Source organism: Aythya fuligula, chromosome 18 (genome assembly GCF_009819795.1).
Source record: "Aythya fuligula isolate bAytFul2 chromosome 18, bAytFul2.pri, whole genome shotgun sequence".
Taxonomy (NCBI): Eukaryota; Metazoa; Chordata; class Aves; order Anseriformes; family Anatidae; genus Aythya; species Aythya fuligula.
The window spans coordinates 6,642,615-6,661,496 of NC_045576.1; the positions used below are offsets into that span (position 1 = coordinate 6,642,615).

Sequence of the window (18,882 nt, forward strand, 5' to 3'; positions counted from 1 at the left end):
CCCCGGCGGCTGCGCGGGGCGGCGCCGTCCTGAGGTGATTTGCGCGGTCCCCGGGGCGCCCTGTCCCCGTGAGGAGGAGTTGGGTTCCCCAGGGCTGCCGAGCGAGGTTTCTGCCTCACGCACCCTAACGCGCTGCTGCGCCGGCCAGCTGAGCGCGTCTGGCACGCAGAGACGCAGCCCAAGCGATGCGAAGCGCTCGCTTTCAAATCGTGTGGTAATTTGTGAAGAAAACATAACCGGTTGCTGCTCCTGAGCCATGCAGCACAGTCAGAGATGCCCAGCGGGTTGCCTGTGCTGCTGCTGTGCCTTCTCCAGGTGGGTCAGGTAAGGTCCGAGCAAGGCAGCAGCGTAAGCTACTTGTAGAAGTCGATATGCACACCTGCAGGCACCTTACAGAGGTGCATCTTAGTCCAAAGTGACTACAAAGTGTTCAGGGAGACTTAGGACAAGGTTGCTTAAAGGAGAGTAATGATGAAAATCACCAGCAGTTCTGTCAATGACTTTAAAAGTCACGCACTGCTGTTTGGCTAAGTGAGCTAGGTAAATCCCCCATGCTTTATTCACATGAAATTTATCCTTTTTCTGTTCATCACATACACCAAAGCATCCATGATACCATGTTCGGGGTGCACTGGAATGCCACTCTCTTCCTGAAGGAGCTTTTGCTTCTTGGGAACTCTGTTTTCAGTTTGGCTGCGTGAAGCAGCGGTGCTCCCCAAACCTTGGCTGTCAGCAGTTTCTGCAGCATCTCAGCTTGGGCCCCTTCTCCCCACACAGCAACAGGGATCTCCCTTCAGCCACAAAGATGTAGCAACTAAGGAGAGAAAAAGTGCCTGTACACTGGCAAGGAAACTCGAGAATTTCCTTTCCTCAGCCTCTGGCCAGAAAAGATGGGCTGCGCCCTGACGCAGGCCTGTCTGTGGGCTCTTTAAAAGAGAAAGAATGAGCATGCTTCATTAGCTAGTACAAAAACATTTGAAAACAGCTGCTTCCAAAACCATCTCCACAGTCAAAACACTACCAAGATAATGACAAAGTTCTGGTCTGAGTTAGACTAAAGCAAGAGATGGTGCCAGTGAGACAAGATGGTCTTCTGGGAGATTTCCCTGAAGTGCCAGGTCCCAAAACACACAAGTGCCTGTAGTTCAGTATCTACCCTAAAGATAAAAGACATGTAACATACTTGCCCTCTGAACATTTCTTACTCAATCAAACCTTTCTAAAGAAAGCTCACTCAACACAATGAAACAGCTTCATCTCTTCCATATTTTTTGGATCAGTGTAGGAAGATGAAGTCCATGGCCATATGTGGGGTTATCACCAGCTTCAGATTTTCCTTGGTCCATTTCTTCCTTGGTGCATCTTGGGACTGCTTGAAGCTGCTTCAGAAATCCATCTCACTCCCACAGGAATGGTTACTGCCTTTAGCATACATTGGAATTGCTTTAACAAAGTATGACTAGAGCAGAGCAGAGCATGAAGGAAAGCATGCAAAGAAAGTATCAATTGCTAAATTCCAGGAAAGTCTGAGTACTTCTGTGTGGTTTGGCAAATTCCTCTGCTAAACACTGAAGCTGGCATAGAAGCTCTGCAATCTTTTTGATTTTACTTCCTGTTTATGTGATTTATAGTTAAAGATCCATTTTTATCTAGACTGTATAGCCAGAAAGCAGGATAAAGAGGATTTGAGGTATTGATTTCAAATGTATGCAAAAGCATTTCTCTGTCAGTGATGGCATAAAATGACACGGTCTTCTGTAGCTCCAGGAAAACTCCAACCTTCAATGGTTTATCATTGCGTAATAGTGTTTCTTGATTCTTGTGCCATGCTGACAACTGCTTTTGGGGACCTACCCATTCTACACACCAGGAATTCTCTGTTCTTCCTAATCTGTCTCTTCTACCGATCGTTCCACGAGCAACTCCAACAGCCCATCCATCACTGTCCTTGGTAATTACTTCCCAGTAGTGGCAGCCAGTAGAGAAGCCCTGGGAACACAACACTTGGCTGATGCAGAATCTCTTGAGTGATGGTTCATAGTAAGTTGGGTTGCTGGACACCATTACTTTCCTGTTCTGAGCTGTGATTGCTAAGCGGTCATATGCTGTGGTGAGATCAAAAGTTACATTATCTGCCCCTAGAAGAGAGAAAGGAAAATATTCTTAGCTCCAGGCATAAGAAAACAGATCTCTTCAGTATTTACTTGCATCCTAAGTAACAGTGGATGTACATCCCTTCTCAAGAACCAAAATGAAAGCCAATGACCACACAATAAGCCTTAAGCAAAGTCCAATCCTGCATGTCAGCAAGAATCCTCAACCAAATGCTAATGACTGTATCCTGAGCGCAGTGCACACTAAAAAATTTAACAGGCACAACTGGGTAAACATCTGTGACAGGCTCTTGCACTCCAAAGCAAGGTGAAGACACTTGGCACCCTGCTGAATGGATCTTGTTTGCTACCAGTCTTATAACAAAACTATCCATTTGCCAAAAAAAAAAAAAAAAAAAAAAAAAAAAAAAGGATGCTTACTTTAAGAAAACTTACCTTATCATCTTTTCACTGGGACACGTTCTTGCATGTTATATAAGAAAATATATTAATATTGTGTTTATGCTACAGCTGTAGCACTGTGTGATGACTGTAAAATTATTTCCGTAAAAGCAATGCAGAATTCAGGCAACAAATAAGAGTGATTGTGGCTTAATGCAGTAAAAGCCAGTAAGGTGCAGTAACTGCCCAAACACCAAAACAGAATCTGCAGGCAGCAGAAGCTACAACACAGCTTATACCTTCATGGGACAGGTTTCTTAATGTTTTTATCTTCCATATGCAGCCAGGTGTAGTATTACATTGTGCTGCAGTGACTGATTAATTCATGGTAAATTTAATAGTTTCTAGATTTCAGTTAAACAGATCTCTGGCAGATGTTTGGAAGTATGGTTTTCTTCAGCAAATCCAGTCATAGTCATTGAATATTGTTATTGAAGAGCCATGCTGGCTTGCTTGCATACTTACACCGACAAAATTGGCTCGAAATGCTTGGTTCTGGACTTTTAGCCGCAGACTCTGAAGATAATGAACAGACACTTGTCTCTTGGTGTAAGTCTGGAGATTGTGCTAAATATGAAAAAGTTAAAGTGTTAAAGTGTGTATGAAAAAGTTAAAGGCACATCGTCAAAATGTAAATAGGAAGTATTTATGTATCTTATGGAAAATGTAAAATAAATGTAGTTGGCAGTTAAACTACAAAACAAAGAGCTGGGTTTTTGATTGTTAAAATTGTCAAAGGATATATAGAGAAATGTTTTTATTCAAGATTACCAGGGCACAGCTACCTTCATGGTGGTCAGAATGGAGGAGTCAGAAAAGTTAACTTCCTCTAAAAAGGATTTCAAAATAAGGAAAACTCACCTGGTGGGAATTGCTGAGGGTATTCCTCCAAAAGTAAAATTTCCAACTTTCTCTTAAGATCTCCTACAGCACTTCTGACAACATTAAACTTCTCATCAATTGTAAATTTATGCATTGTTGAAGATGAGCCTCCCCCTCTCTCAAGTAAGTTACTCTAGGAATGACATAAAAGAAGAATCAAGGGGAAGATGTAAACAGTATCAGTTATTTCATGTAGCATACCAGGTGATATTATAAAGCCAGAGTGGAAAAGCAGCAGTGATCTCTCTAAAATCTTATTGTTTGAAAGGAGATCTTCTTTAACAAGATAGTTACCTGAGAGAAATAACCTGAAAAGTTACAGAAAATGTGAAAGGATAGTTTATTCTCGATCAAAAATAAAATAATTTATTTTCCCCAAGAAAACTAAGAATGGGATTTTTTTTCTTAAATTGATTACAATTTCATTAATTTTATATATGCATAAATAAACTTTCTCTTTTTAACTTTCTTCGTGTAACCAAACCCAAAGTTTTAAAAAATAATTAGTGTGAAATCTAGCATAAAATACCAAGAAACGGGTAAACCTCATTCGCCTAAATTTAGAAATTGTGGAATTCTATATCCAAGTTTGTTCTCTTAATCTGCCTTTATCGTCTGTGGACAGAAACAGGCATTCTGAAGGAGCGATGACTCCCGTTCGAAGGTAGGCGTCTCAAGTAGGCCAGATGACTCACGCTCCAAAAGTACCTGTTTCTCTTCGTTGCCTGTAACGGGAGTCTGGATCAGGTATAAATACATACAGTTACATGAGGTGAGCTCCAGCGTAGGCCTCTAGCAGTCCACTTCTGTCTCCTAGCCCTGTCACACCAGAGTCCCATTCCAAATTGCCACTGGCTAATTAGCACCACTGGCATTGTCTTCAACATCAAAATGGGCTCTGCAGAATTTCAAGTATTTTAATTGCCTCTTTTGAGAGCTCTTGACATAGTTTTCCCCAGAAGGTTATTAGGAAGTACTTAATAACGGTGAGTTCTTTAATTTGCATATGTATAGGTACTTTTTTATTCCTTCTTCTGGAAAATTAAAAGAAAATAGGGAGTCTTTAACCTTACATTTGACTCAGGATTGGATTTAGGCAGTACAGTCCCACTTCCTTCCAGCTCACCGGCCTCCTTGGAACAAACCTAGCTCTGAATTGGCACCCACAGCCTAAGCTTTTTCTGGTACTTTTTGCCTCTGAATTTCCCACTCCAGAGTGCCACTGGCACCACCACCCAATGCCTGTGGATCGGTATCATTGTCTACAGCGAGAACAGGGGACCTGAAAGCACTCTGTACATGTCCAGCTCTTCAAGACATTTAGCTTAAGACTTTTTACTCACATTCTGCCACTCCATTTCATCACTTTCTAATCCTTTCTCCATCTGGGCTTTGATGTCGATGAGTTTGTACTTTTCAACACAGAGCTGGTGAATAGTCTGCGCAATCTTCTGTCGAGCTGCTCTTTGCTCCTGTTCAATGAACATCAGTGTGTTTTCCTCTTGTCTTTCAATGTATTCCTTCATGCAACAGAAGTCTTCAGTAATCTGGCTTAGGATCTGAGATGTATATTCCTGAAAGACAGAAAACATGGAGCTCTTTGTGTTGTTAGAAAAGAAGATTAGTGGAATATGAGAATTTACTGCCACATTTAATGTGCTCTTTAACTGAACAGAAATACCTAGCCCTATTCAAAGGAATAAAACATATTTGACACTATCCTGCATAGCCTGCAATGGGAATCTGGGCATGTTAAAGATGTTGACTGTTTTGTGGCCAGCAATCTTTGACAATTTAGCAAAGATCAATATTCTAGATTAATCATTTATCTAAGAGTCCCAGGCTACTCCTGGGGTAGGCAGAAAAGAGCAACAGTGCACAATTTCTGTGACTTTAGTGCCAGCCAAGATGTCAGTACAGCTGGTGTCACAGTTCTCTTTTTTTTTCTGACAAGAGTGAATTGTGAGAGCAACAGAAGGAGACAGAAAGACAGATCCCTGCTCTGGGCTGGAAGGCCCACTGGAGTCAGTCACAGGTTTCAAGGTGGCAGTGGAAACAGAAGGTAACTGCAGATATTGAAGTACAGTGCATACCTTTGTTTTACTGAGATCCTTCCTCAAGGCGTTGATGGTCTCTTTAGTTATTTCCAGTTGCTTAGAGACGTCACGGATCTGTTCCTCCTTTAAAGTGACACATTTGAGCATTTATATATACCACCCTCCAAGAAAACACCACCCTCCAAGAGAACATGACTAGGTTCAACAGCAGGGTGATAAAAATCCTCACGTTGTTGAGAGTTAGGCACTGGCTGGTTCACTGTGGGGCTGGAGGACACAATTCTGAGTGTGAATAATTACAGCAAAGTCAACATTCAACAGTCAGAAGTCATTTGTGAGCTTAAGCCCTTTCCTTCGCTGTAGAGACCAAGACTTTTTAGATACACGTGTGCACAATGTTAAAACAATGAAGTCAATAACCAGGTTTTGCTCATCTCCTCCAAGATTTAAGAGTTATTTTAAGCAGAGACAGAGACAACGAACCAGTCCCATTTTGCGTCACTCAGCTGGGTGGAGCTGTAGCACTGTATCATAACTCTGTGTTTCATTTCAGGAGTCTCCAGTGCTGTGCCGATGCAGTGAATAACACCACCAAAGATGTTTGTGAAAAGAGGAGGGAAAGAGCTGGCAGTGACTGAAATACGAAACAACTGCCCTCCAGGATGCACAGTGCTCGAGGCAACGTGAAGAGATTGTGCTAACCTCCTGCGAAGGATGCAGTGCACTGCGATTACATCATTTGCTCATTACAAGTTTTAACTGGAGGAATTAAAAGGTAAGAGTGAAGAATAGCAATAGAAGGAAATTAAATAGCTGAGAGATGAAGAGACAGAAGGCAGAAACAGGTTAAGAAAGATGTTAAGAGAGATGTTTGAGGTTTCTTCTCAGTCCTAAACTGACTGAACATAACTGGGGCTTTTTCTAGTGTTCATTTGGCTCCTGTCCCTCCAGCACGATGATCAGCCAGTTATCACAACCCTGTATCAGCTGGGCACATCCAGCTAGCAACTCTTCCAACACAACCAATGCACCAGGCTCCAGCAATCAGCCCCAAACCGTGCCTTAGCAAAACCCGTCTGCCCGAGTGAACGGCATGGTTGTGACAACACCGATATGACAACGTGTTGTGACAACAACATGTGAAATGCAAAGTACGGGGGGGGGGGGGAAAGCAGAATGAAGCAGAAAGCAGGATGAAGTTATCTCAGCCCGAGCCACAGCTCCCTTCCCAACTGGTACCCAGGACGGGGGGAAGCCCCGGCCGCCCCCTCCCCTACCTTCTCCCCGGGTCGCCGCCCCGCAGAGCTGCATCCACCGCCGGCACCATCTCCAGAGGCTGTGGGCAGGTCCCACGCCCCCAGCCCCTCGCCCCTTCCCCCGCCCAGCACCAGGCTGACCAGGGCGGCCAGCTCCCGGTTGGGCCGCAGGTCCTTCGGCTCGAAGTCCTCCCGGCAGAGCGGGCAGGGGGCGCGCCGCCTCCCCCTGCAGTAGGTGTCGATGCAGGACCGGCAGAAGCTGTGGCTGCAGCTCGCCAGCCGCACGGGCTCGGTGAAGTACTGCAGGCAGCAGGAGCAGCTCAGCTCCACATCTGCCAGCAGCCGACTCAGCTCCGCTGGGACAGCCATGGTCCTGCTCAGGGCGGAGCGGAGCGCGGCTCGGTTTCGTTTCCTCGGGGCGCCGCCTCCCGCCGGGGGGGCCGGGTCCGGTGTGGGGCTGGGCTCGGTGCTGTACCGGGGCTAACGGGAGCTGAAGGCCCCGGGCCACCCGCGAAGCCGGGCTCCGGTGCTGCTGCTGCCTTCAGCTCGGCGGCAGGACTTGGGTTGGCTGTAGGAAGGCACCATCACACAGAGCTCTCCATAACCTCGCCTCCAGTCTGCAAAAAGTTGTCGTCTTTGCACAGTAGCATTTTTTTTTTCTTCTTCTGGGAATTTCCTGGTTTTGTAACAGGGTTGCTGACACGGTTGGTCTGCTGACCTTTCCCGGACATCACACAGGGAACCCCATCCGTGAAGCTGAGGCTTCTGGGTGGACTAAACTTTTTGAGATAATCCAGAATTGCTCAGCTCACCTCAAAATAAATTAAAAAAAAAAAAAGCATCTCAAACCAGACTATGATCTTCAACAAGTGCCTCGCTGTTGATTTCAGGAGCTGCAGGATGAGGCTGTTAGAAGATTTGCTGAACCAGCGTGTGAACTGTAATTCCCCAGATCATATGGGGAGAGGGAAGAAAGAACAGAAACATCAGGGAGTTTATGGGAGAATGTCAGGAAGCAAAACTCCTGCAGTTTGTTCAAGGCTGGATGATGATGAGTTGACTAAGACAGACGGAACGATGAACCAAGTCAATTTTTCTGTACTGTTGTGGGAAAAAAAGAGTTAATCACACTAATCCCTGCATATATTGGTACTTCCTTCTTTCTGTAGAACTATTTGGGGTGCCTTAGACTGGCTGGCAAGCAACAGCAAAAGGTGGAAGCTTTACCAGAAGCTTAGTTTGCAAGACTTCCGCTTGATTTGCAAACTAAGGGAATCTGAAAAGAAGAATTAAATATCTAAATGACTGACTTCTTGGTAGAACCAAATCTTGGGCTTGGCTGTGAGGCAAAAAAACACTCAGTGCCCTCTGTGAGCCAGTGCAAATCCTCACCCATTCCTGCGCAGAATGGATGTACGTAGCACCTGATCAGGAGGCACTCACTCTGTGCTTTCCGTGCTGGTCCTCATACATTGAGTGTCTTCAAACAAGCCAAGGAAGACAGCACTTTTAAAACTAACTTCTACCTTTCACTGCTCAGACTAATCAAATTCAGTAAGTGAACTAATGACCCAAAGCTTTAGCTGTTTTTTGGAGGTAACACCAATCAGTGTGTCTTCATCCTGAACTCATGTCTTGACTGAGGCAGTGTGTGGGGTTGCTTTGGAAAAGAAAAAAGAAGTCTTTACATGTCTCATTTGCCACTCATAAAAGAATCAAATAGCAGAGACTGTTGAAAGCAAGGAGCTAGGGACATCTGTCATTAGAGTGATTCCATTACAGTATTCTCCACAATTCAAACTTGACTTTTATTTTTTTACAATTTCTGTGACAGAAATTTAACACTGTAAAAGGCATTAAAACCACTCCATGGAAAACAAACATGTCCCTATCTGGATAGGAGCTGCAGTCAGGTAGACTATAGCTGCCTGGCTGTGCTCCTTCCTGAGAAAGATTCATCCAATTATCCCAGCATGAATTTATATCTTCGGTCTACCCAACAGGATGCCCTGCATCATCTTGGTAGGTGGTGATGTCTTGCCTCTTGGTCACTCATTCTATGCACTCATGTAACAGATGATCACATTCACTGGCAGACTGTATGCCACCGGGTGGATTGTCAAGTACATCCTTCTGGATTTGCTATCAGACCAAAGCAAGAAAAGGAGGATCTGATATGACATTGCCTGCATGAGTCCTCAAGGAAATTCATGCTAGCCCTCTGTGGTCAGACTTTCTCCACTGACATTGTTTTTTTTTTCCATAAGGGAACACTGGCCGATTTATCCCGACATCAGTCTGGGAAGGCCTCCTCTGCTCAAAAGCAGAGAAGGGAAGGAAGACAGAAGGCACTTTAGAGGAAGGTTGTGCAGAGACACAGATCATTTTCGAATATCTGCACTCCACCTTACTTGTTTCTCTGTTGCCACCCTCCCTGTGCCTTCAATTGTTGAAGGAAGCCCTTTGTGGTAGTCACTGAGGGGGCTTGAACATCACAGAGGCTGCAGACCAGTGCTGAACAGAGCCCAAGAAGTGCAGTTCACCAGAACTCACTGTTGGTCTTAACCAGTCAAAGGCTGGGCAATGACTCCATTCAAGGCGTCTATCCACTCCCTCTGCTCCTTATCGTTCTCACATATAAATAAAAACTCTCGCGTTGGTGTGACCATGGTGATCCCTGGTTTCCTCTTCTTCACACAGACTCCCTGGGGCAAGCCAGCTCGTACTTCGTAGCCCTCATCCTTCCTTCCAATAAAAATCTGGCCCAGTGCAAATGCATCCTAGGAAGAAGGAAACAGAAGACAGTCATTAGCCAGCGGATAGTACAGCTCCAGCAGACATTGTTCTGTCCTTCGACATGGAGCTGGGGATGTGTGGAGGGATCACTGATCTACTGACAGGCAGCAGGAAGCTAGCAGCTATTTGTAAAAGACTAAGATCTTCCTCACAGCCACTGTAAGGGACAGAGTTCCCAAACTGCTCAGTTTCAAAGGTATCAACCTATAAGGGAGATGAGCTCTTGAGACTGAGCCCGCTGTCTTATGCAGCCACTGGAAGAGTCAGATAACAGATCCCTTCTTCCCACCCACCTTTGTGAAGGGGCTTGGGGGATACACCCCTCTTACCAGTGGATTTTTAAAGTATAGCAGGTTCCTCTCCTGACAGTCCAGGCTGAACCAGCGCACCTTGAAGGTCTCCTTCTGCTGCAAGGAGATGGTAGTTTGGTAAAGAAAAATCCCAGGGAAGAATTCTGCTCTTTCTCTGCTCCTTCAGCAGAGCCTGAAATCTCCCCATCTCCCTCTGATGTTCCAAGAAGCAGCAGCCCAAATAACTTCCCACAAGAAAACAAACAAGCCCACGACCCAACATAGGCTTAAGACCTAAGAATTTGCTGCTATAAACAGATGTGACTTCTCTGCTACTGACTTCAAGAGAAATAGGGAAGTAAGGGAGTCATCATGTGATATTCTGTTCTAGAGGTGGCTGTAGTTCTAGAGCTGCAGTCAGCAGGCAACTGACACAGGAACCTATTCAGTGTTGCCCAACAGTACTTAGCATTTCCACTGCCAGCCAATCCATCTCACTTACATTTCAAGGAGGATCCTTCTTCACAGTTGTTTTTTCCTGCACAAAATACAGCATGACCCCAAGAACACAACAGGCTTAACAATGTCTGTTATCAACCCAGGAAGCACGCAGTCACTCAAGAAATTGCTTACTAGTAAACGATTATAGCATTATCAAATAATCCCCTTCCAGAAGAATCCTGTTTGTGTACCACTATGCATGTAAGCTGGACCTACCTTTGGTCCCGTTTTCTCCATATATCCTTCTTTGACATAATTTCTTGTGATCCGGGGTACAAGCTAGGAGAATGCACACAAAAAAATGTCTGCCATCTCATTCAAGCTTGCTTTTCTGTTCTGTTTCTTTCAAGGCAAATCAGCGTCAATTTTGGCTTTTATGGTTAGGGTTGTTTTTGGCTGCTCAGTAAAGGGAAGTCTGAATTAAGAAGGAACATAAAATTGTTGCAAGATTACACGTTAAGAGAACCACACACAGACTTTTGTGTGGCCTTTTCTTCTGCAGCTTCCATCCATTCCAAGGCTCACCTACTAATTTGGCACTGTATGTAGCCTGGCTGTGGTCTGGCTGCTCTGAAAAAGATCTTAGTTCCACCTAGAAAGACCTTAGTTCCACAGAAGAAAAAGAAAATTCAGTGATGCCCAATGCAAGGAAAGGAATAATGTGGGACAGACCATCTTTGTGTTTGCTGGAGAACCCAATACTCCTGCCAGGAAAGATGACCAGCAAGTCAAAGTAAGAGATAAAACACAGATGCCCAAATTAGCTTCTGCTTCCTTGTGTTTATCATTAAAAGACTTGCCTTTATTCCATCTCTAAGGCAGCTGAGTATTAAAGAATATTTGTGTTGGCACTAACAGAGACATTGAGCATGAGTGATTAAAGGTGTTACTCTTCTTGCTCACAGCTGGTATGGCTAAACACAGATACGCTTTGAAAAGCAAAGATTTAGTTTTTATGTCCACAGTGGATCAGAAGGAAAAAAGATTAAGGATGTGATTGATGTTTTTCTCCACAAGTTCATCCATAACTAGCTGTGCAGAGAAAAAGAGCTTCAGATATTTCACATAAGAAGGGAAACAAAAGTACTACCTCCTGACGTAAGCATTATGGAGTTCCTCTCTCTCAAGTAGGGCCTCTATCTGTTTCTTGAACAATTGTTTCTACATATCTGCTCTGCAGATCTATTTTTCCCCAATGCCATCGCACAGTCCAGCAGTAGTTCCATGGATACCTGTACCAGTTTCATGTACTTTAAAGCTACTGCCTCCAAATCCCAGCAGTAGCACCAGGCTGAGGCACACTGGAGGACAGCCACCATGGAGGTCTCAAGAACAGCCTGGTATGACAGCCTCCCTCTTTCTCCAGAGAGAAGCAGCTGGCATTTCCAAACCCATATGCAGCTGTTTGAGCACCTGGCTCTGGCAGAAGTGAGAAAATGTTTTCCCATGCTGTGTTTGAGCAGACCGCTTCAAGCCCTGTTCAGTTCTCACCTCAGACTCAGGGACAGTTGGGAAGGTTGTTCTAAGATAATGGTAACGTGCTGCCCGAATGGCATTGAACCAGTCAACAATCTCCTAGGGAAAACAGCAAAGACAAACATAAAGACAAAAATAACATGTAAGAACACTGCCTTTCCAAAAAGGCCTTTCTCCTTCATTCTGATTTCTTTACAAAGATGCAGTTTCTCCCCAAGGTCCAGAGAGAGTAATTTGTCCCAGACACCTGAAAAATACCGAGCCTCCAAAATAATTTTTAAATGCTAACTTTAAAAATTTTAAATGTCCGAGAAGGTCCTGGATATCCTCAGCATGGGGAATAACCCAATCAGAGGCTTTTTCAGTTGGTTCAGTTATGGATTGTTTAACCACCTGCGTACCTGGAAACACTTCAGAACTATGGCAAGGAAGGAACAGAAATCTAACAAAACCTGTAGATGTACTTAAAATTATCAGTCTGTTTGAAAATAATGCAGAGCAACAATATTTTCGATGTGTGTCAAGAAGGCTTCAAAGAATAAAACCACTGAATTATATAAAACCATTAGACAGTTACCTTACAGAGGTTTACACATATGCACCAATGAAGCCTGTCTGCCCCAACAGAACAGGAGCAAGACGTTAAAATTACTAGTGTAAAATTCTGCAACTTTCTATATTCTACAAGTCATAGTGATTTCAGAGAAAATCAGACCCTGCAGAAACAGGTATATATTCCAAATTATATATCCAACATCAGAGAATCTTTCTCATTCCAAAATCTCTGTGGTATTCACCTTTCCACTTTCGTGATAGACAAAAAGGTTCCTTGTCTGACCATTTGTCTTGTATGTGATCTGCAGTCCGTGAGCATGTTGGATTTTCTCTGTCTGGAACATCACATTCAGTTTCTCAATGCTGATAACGGCTTTTGGACCTTTGGTCTGTGAAATGAAAAGCATCACTGTATTAAAGTGGTCTCAAGGAAGGCAATGGAGGATAGATAATTTATGAGAACTAGGTCCCTACTGAACAGAAAGCAGGCATCCTGAAGTACCTGATAATTGGATATACCTGAAGAATAAAAGCTATAGTGTCACATAAAATCCGTTAGACAGAATAACTCCCCTTCCTTCACAAATGCTGGCTGGCTCTTGGAAAGCGATGTGTCTGCACTGCAAATATTCTCTCTCCAACCTCACAGCTGGAGATCAATTAGCTACACATTCTCACTGGAAGGGAGAGACGTTGAGGATGTTACTGCAGCAGCTGATGACAGAATATTTTGGCAATGTGAGAAGTAGCATCTGCTAACAGATCTCTTCTTCATCTTGCTATTCAGTATCCATGTCCTTCATTCACTAAGCAAAAGGAGGCTGCAGGGTTAAGATAAGGGATGAGGAAAAGGGCTAAATCCAAAAGAGCAATTGCCTAAGAAAGATACCACAGATAATGCAGAAACTTCTGGGCTGCTCCAAACACAGGCTGACCTGGCTGCAAAACTAGAGACAAAGCCCTTTATACTATTTTCAACTGGTAAAGAGTAGAGTCTGAGGCTGGTTGTTGACCAGCTACCTACAACCAGCTGTGGCTGGGGAACTCACTTCTTTAGTGTAGTACTTCAATATCCCTTCCCTTGCTGATAGGAGGAATCGCCTCTTCTGGAACTGTCTGCTCTCCCGCCCGCGCTTCCAGAGGAATCCTTCATGGCTACCTGCATATGGGACCAAGACTAGCATCAGACAAAGGCAGCACTATAGCAGGACTGTTTATCTACATGGTAATGTGCCACAGAGTTTCAAGCCTCTTTTCCATCTGAGAATTTTCACCTCAAATGGAATGAATCAGTGGAGAACTAGAAAACTGTAAGATCACACATGTAAGCTAAATACACCTTGTACTTGTTGGGAGCTTCTTCTCAAAATTACAGCCTCAAAAGCAAGGCCTGCACGTCCAGCAACTCATACATGGCAAGCCATCCTCAAAGATCTTCAAGGTTGCAACCAGAGTACTGTGCTGCTGGCCTTAAAGCCTTTTCCCTGACAATCCTAACTTTTACCTGCAGAACAAGGATCTTGGCAGACTCGGGTGGCAACAAATTCCTCACGCTCATATTTAGCTCTAATCCATTGTTCTTTTAAAACCCTGAAAGAGGAAAACATGGATAAAGCTGATCTGCCTCTACTCTATTTTCATCAACCAACCAAAGAGACCTGTAGAGGAAAGCGGCAGTTTGATAGCTGAAAAGGTCTGCCCCACTGAATAAACCATCAACTTACAAGCAGTCACAGGCCTGGGGGATGTAATAGTAGGGGGGGACTTTGGCCTCAAATTTAGCTTTGGCACAGAGATTCCCATGCTTCTTCATAAACTGAAATACAAAATAAGTTCCACTTAGATATGCAACTACAAAACCAATACTGTGTTATGAGCGTAAAACAAAACTTAAACTAAACTCTCAGCGTGTCTACACAGAAGTTTATACATTTCCTTTGGAACTGTAGCCTGCACTATTTTAGATATTTCACTGTTTACAGCTCTGAACCAGATGGGAAGGAACACACAATTGTGGTTGTTAATTGAAATAACAAAAGAGAATGAAGAGAAAATATATTTATGATCTTCCTCCACCTTCAGCTGTTCCTAGAAATAAATTGTGATTGCATTGTTAACACGATTCAATAGAAAAATGAGAGGCTGAAGCAATATTTAAGAAAGGCATGTTGGTTACTAAAGAAAACATACTAGCTGGAAGTAACTGTGGGCCTCTAAGCCACAATACGCAGATACTGCCGGCTGTTAAACGTACAATCACCTATCAGTGTAATTTGATTGAGTACGTCATAAAAAAACACCTAAAGTTACCCAATGAGTTCACTTGGCTCTATGTTCTTCTGTTCATAGAGAATGGTGTGAATTCTGAGTCAGAGGAGGTTATGCTGAAATACAGGCAAAAATAAGTGAATTATTCCTTTTCTTTCTGTACCTCTATAAGATCATTCTCCCAGAAGTCAAGCCGAAGGGATTTGACCCTGCTGATTTGAGGAAGATTGCGATGGATTCCGGAGCAATTCAAGCAAATGAATATTCCAAGTTTGTAAGAAGCCCACTCTGGATCTAGACGCAAACAAAAAGAATGCATGGATAAATGGGAAAAGGCACAGCCACCGGCAAGGGCAAAAAAAACATATTTGATGTACAGCCCAGGTTTCACACCTAACTCATCAAATCCCACCCCGTTGTTTAAGGCTGTCACCTCTTTGTATTTAAAAGAACCACATCTGCTTTCCCCAGTGAAACGGCAGCCCTGAAACCCGTAAGCTTTTCCACGGAGAATTTGTTTAAAAATTAATACGACCGTGCAGGCAGCCTCGCGGCGATGGGAAAGCTGAGCTTCAGAGTTCATCGTGGGAGCTTTTGCTGCTGACCTAAGGGCGGAGCAGCGTTTCAGCCGCCCCCCTGCCCGGTGCCCGCTCCCTCCAACTCAGCAGGGCCGGGAGCAGCCCCGAGGTGCTCGGAGGGCTCCATCCCGCTCGATCATTTCCTTCCCCCCGCCTCGCCTCGCTTCTCCCTTATCGCAGCGAGCAGCAGCAGCTGCCCGGCGCCTCCCCGGCCGCCGCGGGCTCCGCTCTCGGGAGGCGACACCGCGGGGTGCGAGCCCCCGGGCTCGGGGGGCTGTGGCCGCGCCGCCCCCGGCCCTCGCTTCCACAACCCCCCGGGGTGCCGAGGCCGGCTCCCGGCCCCCCGCCGCCTCGCTCGGTGCCCCCGAGCCGAGCCGAGCCGTGCCGAGCCCCCGTGCCGGGCTCGCAGTCCCCACCTGCCACCCCGCAGTCGGCGCAGCGGCCGTTGCCGGCGGCCTTCAGCAGCTCCAGCAGCGGCACCTTGGGCCGGTCGCGGTCCATCGGCGCCGGCCCCGGGCGGAAAATGAGGAAGCGGAGCGGGGCCCCGAGCCGCGGGGCACTCCCTGCTCTCTTTTCCCCTTCCCTGCCCTCCCCTCCGGCCGCCTCCAGCGGCGGCTCCGCGCCCCCGGGCAGGGCGGGGCCGGGTGCGGGTTCGGCGCGGCTCGGAACCGAGGGGGGGTCCCCGCTGCGAGCTGCCCGCTCCTCGGGGTCCTGCAGCCGGCAGGAGGGCTCGTCCCGCACCTGCTGCTCCTCCTCTGCCTCGCTCCAGGCTCGGCTTTCTCCTGCGGGAAGATTTTCAAATGCAAAGGCTGCTGTGCAGCAGAGCGGCGGCTGGGCTGCGGGTACCGGCCACAGCGCTCGTACCGCAGGCAGGCTCGGGCAGGGGCTCGGCACAACCCCCGGGGGCTGCCTGCCGCCCTGCTGCCAGCAGGAACAGGGGGCTGCACTGCGAAGCCAGGGAGAGTAGCACGTCAGGGTCTGCAAAGCGTGGTGGCAATGCCCCTCTTGCAAGGTAAAGCCAAACGTCACTGGTCAATGTAACCGGGAAGCTTTCCTAACCTAAGGAAGAAGACCCAATATTTTAAAATGAAGGAAAGATTTACAGCAAAGCTAATTAAAAGTGAAATTGACTAAAAGTGAAAATTAAAAATGTCAAGTATTTTTCATTTTACTCTAGTTATAGTTTTTTTTTTTTTTTTTGTACTCTAGTTACAGCTTTAAGTGCTGTTGCATGTGAGAATATAAGAATGGATTTCTTTTTCCCCATAGCTTTCCTGCAAACCATACCTTGAAGATCTTTTGCTAGCTTAATCTTTCTGTTCTTACAAATCCTTTAAGATATGAAAATGCCTGACATTTACAAGTAATTATTTATATTCAAGACTAAATACAAACCTGACAGTAAAAAATACAGCATTAGTTATTAACTAGTTTTGTTTTAAAATACTATGTCATAGTCACATAGCTCAGCTTCAGTGCACCTTTGCAACTTGTAAGGAAAGTAAATATTCTTCCCAGGCCTCCTAGTCACTATCTTGCACCATTTCCAGACTATCTCAGTCTTTGTGAAAGCCCTGTCTTGCAAAGGGATCCTTTCATCCTACTCTGCATTAGTATAAATGCATCACACATTCACAAGGGTACACCTAAAGCTCAGCAGCTTTTTTTCTATACTCTGGGAGTGTAGAAGAGCGTTAAAAGAGATGTAGCAAGATGGTTTAGCTAAGTTCATCCATCACCTTTTCCTTTTCTCTTCCTTTGCACTTGTATTCTATAAAGCAATAATGGGATAATGCTAAAAAGCGAGACAAGCTTCAAACTTGGCTGAGATTCCAGCAAATAACATGTTTATAAATAAACATGCATACTTTTGAAATTACTGTACACCCAATAATAACTACTGCTTAAATAGGATGTAGTCATTTCGAAACTCTATTTTTAGTTCCAGTTTCAGCAGAGTCTTTTGTTTAGGTAGATCTCAGGCATGGGTTGTCTCTTCTTTCCAGGTAATCTTCCTATCATTCCCCTGATTTCTGAAGCTGATTTTTTATAAGGTGGAAGAGAAGGTGGTTGCTGCTTCAAAGAGAAGTTTTTCCCTACATTTATACTTTCATGCTGTGGAAGCATGAGTGCATGTCCTACTACATAAGACACATGGGCTAGCTCAATGTGCAGTATGAAATAATAAGCAGGATGCACACTACTGCGGGAAAAGAGTTTGGTTCAAAGGTAGAAGACATTCAGGGGAATAGGTCTTCTGGTTAGGCTCAGTTAATCCTCTCTTCCTCTCTTTTCCTCAAGACCAGCCTGTCCCCTTCTAGAAACCTGCCTTCTGACATCCAAGAGATACACAGTTCTTGCTTCAGCCCCTGGTCTCTTAATCCTGAACTGACCCTGTTTAAACTTCTGACTACTTAAGTAGAATAGTAAGATGCTCATACCTGATGCACAGAAATGCAAAGTGACTAGTTTAGCAGAGCTCAAATAAACTGTTCTGAGTATATTAGCTTGAAAGATAGCTTGAGGAGGTTTTTTTTTTTTTTTTTTTTTTTTGTGGTAATTGCACAGAAGCCTCTCATCAAGGAATGAACTGCTTGAATTCCACCTTACCTTTTGGACTCCTGTTATACCACCACAGCCTGAGCATTCTCTAAAATTAATTCCTAAGGCAATTATTAGAACCAGAGAATTAGCTTCAAAAGGAAGTAAGTTGTCTCCCACTGCTAATTTATGTCTTCCCCTGTATTTTCTAAAATAGAAAGTAACACATTATAGGGCCTGTCTCCAGTATATGCAAGTCCACGCCTTAGTTAGCAGCCTTTATAAAGCAGTGAATGGATACGCTTTTACTTTATTTTTTTCAGAAGTTCACAGGACTCAGACCATTGATGCAACAATACAATCCAATAAAATTTTAACAGGCACCACTTTATTTCACTCTCTGTGCTACTGAAAGAGTAAACTATAAAGGTTATCTACAATGCAGATCCTTAAAATAATTTACCATTTTTATAAATATTTCTCATTCCTGAACATCTTTAAGACATGAAAAATATAGGATGAGAACAGAAGGTACTAGAAAATAGCCTTCCCCATTATTATAGAAACATTGAGGTAAATGGAATGGCACTGTAATGCAAAAATCTCAATTTGAGGAGGAAGAACAGTAAAACTGCAATATAAAAGGTAGAAAAAACATGGTTGAGATTATTTCCAGTTAAAAAAAAAAATAAATATTATAGACCAAAAACATTAAAGTATTACTTTTCATATATAATATCAGAAATATCCAGAACTATAGCAAAGTGTCACAAATTTATTGTTGTATAAAAACAGATTCAATCACAAATAATCAGGCTGAAGTCTTGCCAAATACAAAATGAAGTATAAAAATAGAACACAATATACAAGACTAGAAGTAGTTAAATATTACTGAAATCAAAGTAACACTGGAATAATTGTTATTTACAAAGTCTTGCCTAATGTCCAAGTCCATCATGAACTACAGTAATCATTCCTCTACCCTTTTAAGATCAACATGCATATCAGCTGTAAATAATGAGTGAATTTGAAACCAATGTATACAAATATATGTACATCAAGGCATAGTGCTTCGTAAAGACTTTGCTACCCACTTGTTATTGTGAATGGAGTTGCTCAGTCATTTA

General features: G+C 44.2%; 2 protein-coding genes across 2 annotated transcripts; both read right to left on the bottom strand.

Moving 5' to 3' along the window:
* Window positions 1-1,158: 1,158 nt before the first annotated feature.
* On the bottom strand, window positions 1,159-5,661 carry RNF135 (ring finger protein 135). The gene is made up of 5 exons (XM_032199957.1): window positions 5,531-5,661; window positions 4,781-5,011; window positions 3,417-3,570; window positions 3,021-3,122; window positions 1,159-2,138 (listed from the first exon to the last, which is right to left on the bottom strand). Exons 1-5 carry the CDS (start codon window positions 5,639-5,641, stop codon window positions 1,606-1,608), a joined length of 1,131 nt encoding a protein of 376 aa, XP_032055848.1. The 5' UTR covers window positions 5,642-5,661; the 3' UTR covers window positions 1,159-1,605.
* Window positions 5,662-8,600: 2,939 nt separating this feature from the next.
* On the bottom strand, window positions 8,601-15,715 carry ADAP2 (ArfGAP with dual PH domains 2). The gene is made up of 10 exons (XM_032199958.1): window positions 15,631-15,715; window positions 14,800-14,930; window positions 14,093-14,184; window positions 13,873-13,958; window positions 13,418-13,527; window positions 12,611-12,757; window positions 11,829-11,912; window positions 10,554-10,616; window positions 9,876-9,953; window positions 8,601-9,530 (listed from the first exon to the last, which is right to left on the bottom strand). The coding sequence occupies exons 1-10, from the start codon at window positions 15,713-15,715 to the stop codon at window positions 9,312-9,314; spliced, it is 1,095 nt and encodes a 364-aa protein (XP_032055849.1). The 3' UTR covers window positions 8,601-9,311.
* Window positions 15,716-18,882: the final 3,167 nt, after the last annotated feature.